We start from the raw sequence: 7,247 nt of genomic DNA on the forward strand, positions 1-7,247 counted from the left end.
GTTTTGTTTCTAAATTGTTTGACGAATATTCTAATTGGTTGGAATATAGTGTAAGTCCAGATGCAACTTATTATTTGCCTTGTTATTTATTTTAAGGAGAAAGAATTCATCAAGGTAGTGTTAATATATTTTTGACGAAGGAATTTAGAAATTGGCATAGAAAAGATAGCTTTGCAACACACATTGGTCCTTCGAATAACATTCATAATCAATCAAAAAGGAAGTGTGAAGATCTTATGAGGGAAGAAAAATCTATTGAAGATACATTTTACATGTTGGACAAGAAAAGTAAGAATGAATATCAGATTCGGTTAAATGCTTCAATCGATGTGGTCTGATTTATTCTAAATCAAGATTTAGCACTCAGTGGTCATGATAAAAGTGAATCATCCTTGAACAAAGGTAATTTTCTTGAAGAACTTTCTTGACTTGCGGATAGATGTGATGACATTAAACCTTATGTGTTAGAAAAAGCTCCAAAAAATAATAAAATGATTTCTCATGATATTCAGAAAGATATTGTGGCTGGATGTAAGATTGAAACAATTAAAGTTATAATAAAGGATTTAGATGGTGATTACTTTTCTTTGTTGGTTGATGAATCAAGATACATATCACACAAAGATCAAATGGTTATTTGTTTACGATATGTTGATAAAAAGGGATTTGTGAAGGAAGCATTCATTGGACTTGTTCATGTTAAAGATACTAGCGCTTTATCTCTAAAGAAAGCAATTGTGGATGTACTTGCTAACCATTCTTTAACTTTAGCTTTAGTACGAGAGCAATGTTATGATGTGGAAAGCAATATGAAAGGTGAGTTAGGTGGTCTTAAAATATTAATTAGACAAGAAAGTAGATCGGCTCACTCAGTTTATTATTTTGCTCATCAACTTCAATTGAATCTTGTTGCGGTTTCTAAAAGGTAGTGACACTCGTTGGGGATCTCACTACAAATCATTTGAAAACTTTATTAGTAACTTTTCCTCCATTGTTTATGTACTTGATTCTCTTGTTGAAAATGTAAGTACTTCGAAAGAAAAAGCTCGCGCATTGGGATTTCTCAGAAGTTGTCAAACTTTTGAGACTGTTTTTTGTTGCATTTGATAATTGATGTTTTAGGAATCACAAATGATCTTAATGTGTCATTACAGAAAAAGGAATAGGATATTGATAATGCCATGATTCTTGTAAAACTAGTAAAGAGAAGATTACAAGCATTGTGAGATAATGAATGGGATCCTCTTTTATAAAAGAATGTTGGTTGGGATTCGTTTAAAGAAAAGGTCGAAACATTTTGTATCAAACATAGTATTTCATTTCCCAATTATGATGAGTCATATGCTAACTCTGGGAGATCACGACGTAAGTTGTTGATTATACTACTTTGCACCATTATCGTGTGGATGTGTTTTATAAAATTATTGATTGACAAATATAAGATCTTAATGACCGTTTTAATGAGGTGGCAAGTAATTTTCTTAATGGTGTAGATTTCTTGAATCCAATTGATTCATTTTCTAGTTTTGACATCAAAAGGATATTGGTGATGCATAAATTATATCCTGATAACTTTGATGAATTTAAGATGAGGGCTCTTGAGAATCAACTTGTTAATTATATTATTGATGTTCGTGATATTGATAAAAGATTCTCTAGTTTAGGCAGACTTGAAATTTTTGTAAGAAAGTTGGTTGAGACAAAGAAGCATTTAAGTTATCCTTTTGTATTTCTGTTAGTGAAGTTTGCTTTGCTTCTAGCCGTTGCCATAACATCAGTTGAAAGAACTTTTTTATCAATGAAGTATATCAAGAATGATTTTCGGAATTGAATGGATGATGAATTCTTAGATGGTTGTATAGTGTCTTATGTAGAAAAAAGAGTATTTAAGAATATTTCTAATGCGTGTATTATAAAAACATTTCAAAGGGCGTCACTGAGTGCACTTGTAATTATATTTTCTAATAAAGCTTTTATTAATAGAATTTGCTTTGTTGACTTTTTTATAATATATGCTTCAACTTGTTATCCTATATCTTTTTTTTATGATTAGTTTGGTTCAAAGATTCTTCGTCTTCAATATACGATTTACAATATTCTTTTATGACCCACTTCTTTTTCTAAAAGCATGAACTCCCTTAACCAAAATTCTGGCTCCGCCACTGTTTAGCTCTATCACCTCATAGATATTTTACAAGGATATTATTCTTCTTTTCTATTTCTTTTTTCAGTTACACCCTTTTTATCACTTTGTTCTCCTAAATTTTAAGGTTAGCTATTTTTTTTTCTAGTCCAATTTTCTTAATTTTTCTTTTATGTTTTGATTTGGATAAACAATGTCAACTGTGACATGAATTCTTGATTTTTTTTGAGATTTGCTTTTTTTTAATTATGTTGCATACTAATTGGGATAAGGACGACAACGCTTTAAATCTATCATCTAGTAAGTTCAGTTTGTTTTCTATTTTTCTTAGCTTCTTGATTTGGATTTTCTATATCTATTCTTGTGGCATTTACTTTCTAGCCATTTCTCTTCAAAATCCAAGGCCTATTTCGATTGTCTAAAAGATTTTTGTGTGATTTTATTGTTGTTGGGATCAATGAAGTTTTGATGATTGCCAAATGAATGAAACATGTTCATCAAGCTGGTTTACTGATGCACTTATAAAGTAAAAGGCAATTAACAAATTGACTTGGTAGTACACAGCTTGAAGGAACACGTAGCTGAAACTGATTCTATTACTTAGAAAGTTAAGGAGTCTTAGTGTCTATGTATTATGGTTGGTTCTTGAGTTATAATATTGATTTAATTCTAGTTTCAGTGAAGTATAAATTGAATTATTATTATTGTCTTTAAGTTGAAAAACTCAATGACTTGGGATCATATACCTTGGTAGGTTTGTGAGTTGTGTTTGATAAGGAGTTAGAATTTGTAATTCGTAGACTACATAAGTTTTGTAATTTATTATTTGCTAAGGCTCAAGGTTGTTTAGTGAAGTTTGGGTTGAAATTCTATAGAGGTACAGGTCGTGATTTTTCACACCTTTTTTAGACGAGTGTTTTCTACATAAAACTCATTGTATTATTTACTTATACTGTTTATTGCTTCGTTGAACTATGTTGGGTAACCTATTTCACTCATAGGTTACTGTTTAGTTAAATATAACTAAATTAATAGTTCACATACTCTATCAATTGGCATCAAAATGAGGTTATTTTAAAAATTGTTAGCACCTAAGATAAGATCATTGTGATGAACTCTGCACAACCTATTGGACATAGTGAAGGACAATCAAACACTCTATCATCACTTTTTAATGGTTCTCATTTCATTTGGTGGAAGGCTATGATAGAAATATACCTTTATAGAGAAGGTTATGAATTATGATATAGGATCATTTATGGACCGACAATTCCCATGAAAATAGTTGATGGAGAGCAAGTTAAAAAGTTAGAAGAGAATTCACTCCTGAGGATCTAATTATCTTAAGGAAAAATGCAAAAGTCAAAATATTTTGATTTGTGGACTAGATTGCTGAGTTTAATAGAGTGTGAAATTACACAACTGCTAAATAAATCGGGATACTTTGATAAATACACATAAGGGTACTACTCAAGTGAGGAAATTTAGAATTTACTTACTTTTCGAAATGATAACTAGATTGACCTCTTTGGTTGATAAGTTGTCATCCTTGAAAAAGGTTATTTCTACAGAGAAACAAGTAGAAAAGGTTTTGAGAGTTTTTCCTAAGTCCAAGTGGGATGTCAAAGTCACAACAATTAAAAAAGAAAAGGATCTCACTAAAATGTCCTTGAATGAGTTAGTTGGTAACCTAAAGACTTATGAAATGAGCATAGATGAGGTAAAAAGAGATAAAGCTGCTAAGAAAAATTCACTAGCATTGAAGGAATTTGATAGTGATGAATCTAAATTGGATCAGGAACAAGTAGCATTCATCACATCGAACTTCAGTAAGTTCTTTAAGAAAATGAGTTCTAACAAGAAACAAACAGGTAGTAAGAAGTGGTCCAATGATAATTAGGCTAGATGCTACAAATATGGCAAGACTGATCACCAAATTAGGAGTTGTCCTCTTTGAGAAATTGAGTGGAGAAAGGGGAAAGCTGAAAAGAAACTAAAAGGAAAAGCAAAGAAAAGGGAAAAGGAAGAGTATGTTGTGGTATCTGCTTGGGGATTCAGATTCAGAAGAATCAGATGATGTGAATGTTGATGAGACTGCTCTCATGGACATTGGTAACTCTGATATAAAAGAAGAAGATGAAACCTTTGAGGTAAGTATTCTTGAACTTAAATAAAAGTTGCATTTGTTTTCAAAGAAAAAACTTATTTTATCAATGAGTGCATTAATTGATGATATCAAGAACTAAAATCTGATAGGGATAAAATGTTCAGCAATCTTGCAAGCCGAAAGTTTGATTATATTATTCTAGAGGCTTGTAAGATCACTCCTGAGAATGAAAACTACACCCTAAAAAAGTAGATTATCAAACTTGATTCATCAAACCTGAGCCTCAAATCTAAAGTTTTAAAACTCTCTTTCTGGAAAAGGCAAAAAGTTAAGAGTGAGGAGCAAGATAAAACCGAGTGAGAAATGATCAAGTATAAACATGACTATTCCTGTGAAAAGGAAAAGGTGAGAAAATTAAATAAAAAAGTATCCAAATTGAAAATTAATCTTGAGAGAGCTAACAAATGGACAAATTCTTCCAGAATTATTCGTAAACTGAGTGAATGAACTCACAATGAAAAGGTTGGATTAGATTTTAAAAAAAATTGATGCTATAAAAAATCTATGCTACATATGTGAAAATCTTGAACATCCATCCACTGAATGTCCAGTTACTGCAAAAAGTAAGGATAAAAGCATAAATCTAGCAAAATAAACTGACTACACAAATCTAGCAACATAAACTGACTATAAATTAGCCCAGGATAACAAGAAAGGAGTCAAGTCTATTCAGATAAATAGGTTACCCAACTTGTTTCCTTGATGGACTATAAGGAACCTTATTTATCCTTTTGATCATAAGAAAGGACCCAAGCTTATCTGGGTTCCTATAACTAACCCCAAAACTATTTTTCTGGCAAGAATAAAAAAAGGAAAGAGACATTGATACATGGATAGTTCTTGCTCAAGGCATATGATTGGAGAAAAATAAAAATTCCTTCCCTCTCTACATTTGAAGGGGGAATATGCCATTTAGAGATGGAAAAAGGGTACCATTACTGGAGTTGGGAAGATTGGAAAATTTGAATCAAGAGCATCGAAAGATATATATCATGTGAAAGGATTGAAAAACAACTTGCTCGGCATTTCACAATTGTGGAAAAAAATAAGGTTATCTTTACTTCAGCAGGTTGCAAGGTGAAGAAGCTGAATACAAAAGAGATAATCCTAACTACTAGGAAACACAAAAATGTGTACAAAACTGATATCGTGGGAATGCCCAACCCAAAAATGACATACTTAAGTACCATTAAAAATGATCTCCTTATTTGGTATAAGAGACTTAGGAATGCAAGTTTGAAGCAACTAAACAAACTAATTTCTAAGTAAATAATGGTGGGTTTCTCCAAAACTAAGTTCAAAGAAGAAAAGGTTTGTAGTGCTTGTATAAGGGGGAAGTAGATAAGGTCATCTTTCAAATCAAAGAACCATGTTAGTACAACTAAGTACCTAGACCTAGTTTATATGGATCTTTGTGGACCGATGAGAGTACAAAGCAGAGAAGGTAAAAGTTATATTTTTATAATTATTGATGACTATTCGTGATTCACCAATATACTGTTTCTAACCTCCTACGAAGATTCATTTGATGTCTTATCCATTTTCATCAAGAAAATAGAGAAGGAGTTATGTACCTCACTAATTTCCATTAGAGATGGCCATGAAACTAAATTTAAAAATGTTAATTCTTGGAATTTGGTTCAACTAATAGTATAGATCATAATTTCTCCACTCCTAGAACTCCACACCGAAATGGTGTAGTGGAACAAAAAATAGAACCTTAGAAAATATGGCTAGAACATGATCCTTGTAGGAAATCTTGCAAAGAATCTTGAGTTGAGGCCATAAGTACTGCATGCTACATTGTGAATAGATCTACGAGCATACCTATTCTTGATAAAACTCCCTATGAATTACTCAAAGGTACAAAACCTAATATTTCTCATTTTAGGACCTTTGGTTGCAAATGTGTCATGACCCGAGCTAGTCGTAACACGGTGCTTAGAGTAACAAGTGGCCCCAACCTAACCCATAGTCTAGCATAACTCTAAGAATACTAAAGTAATGAAATACTGTGCAGAAGTTAAACTAAAGTAACTGATGGAAATAGTAGTAATGTAATACTAAATATCAATTAGAACTAGAAATAAAACCATTTGACAACCAACATGCTAAAAATCTAAACGTCTGTCTAAGAGCCTCTAAACCATAATGAGTTGTTCCAACAAGACCCCAACTAACTCCAATTGACTAAAACTAAAGTAAGGAGAAAATAAACACTAATAAACAGTCCTCGAATGTGAGGACTCACCAAAAACTACTACTAAATATGGCACGAGAACGTGCTAAGTGCGATTCGGGTACTAAGTATTCGAACCTATATTATGAGACAATATAGCACAAGAAAGTTTGAGATAAGTACTTTGAATATACTGAGTATGTGAGATGGGAAACAACTAGTCAATCTGAACATGAATGCATGAAACGTGAAAAACTACATACAAGATCAAGTATAAACATGTATTGCATAAAACTGAATGACTGAATATAAGGTCATGCTTATTTAAACTAAATTATAAGTTGAACATAAACTAAGGACTGTGGTAGCTAACAATAACTGATATATCCTAATCTGAGCAAATTAGGGTCCAACCTATAACCCCGGTTGGAAGGCTACTAGTACCTTACCAAGGGTACCAACACTGGCTAGCGTAGATCCCCAAAACTAAGGTCCCAAAGGACTAGGGTGTCATGCCTCAACTGGTAAGTGACCCCTTATAACCTACGCTAGTACCATAGATCTGGAACTTAGGGACTTATACTGATGATCTCAAGCCTAACTAACGGGTGAATTGTCATCCTTGCATTCACTCGGTGCTAAGTACGACTCCCAACTAAATGACACTGAAATATAAAATGAATTTCTCATAACGATCTCATTCTTAAAGTATCAATAATGAATAATCTGAAATGCTCAAATGCATGTAACTAATATAT

At 32.2% G+C, this 7,247-nt stretch overlaps 1 protein-coding gene across 1 annotated transcript; it reads left to right on the forward strand.

The window, feature by feature from the left end:
- Positions 1-491: 491 nt before the first annotated feature.
- Positions 492-1,831, forward strand: LOC107851250. The gene is made up of 2 exons (XM_047411067.1): positions 492-816; positions 1,494-1,831. Exons 1-2 carry the CDS (start codon positions 492-494, stop codon positions 1,829-1,831), a joined length of 663 nt encoding a protein of 220 aa, XP_047267023.1.
- Positions 1,832-7,247: the final 5,416 nt, after the last annotated feature.

The sequence above is a fragment of the Capsicum annuum genome, chromosome 1 (genome assembly GCF_002878395.1).
Source record: "Capsicum annuum cultivar UCD-10X-F1 chromosome 1, UCD10Xv1.1, whole genome shotgun sequence".
Taxonomy (NCBI): Eukaryota; Viridiplantae; Streptophyta; class Magnoliopsida; order Solanales; family Solanaceae; genus Capsicum; species Capsicum annuum.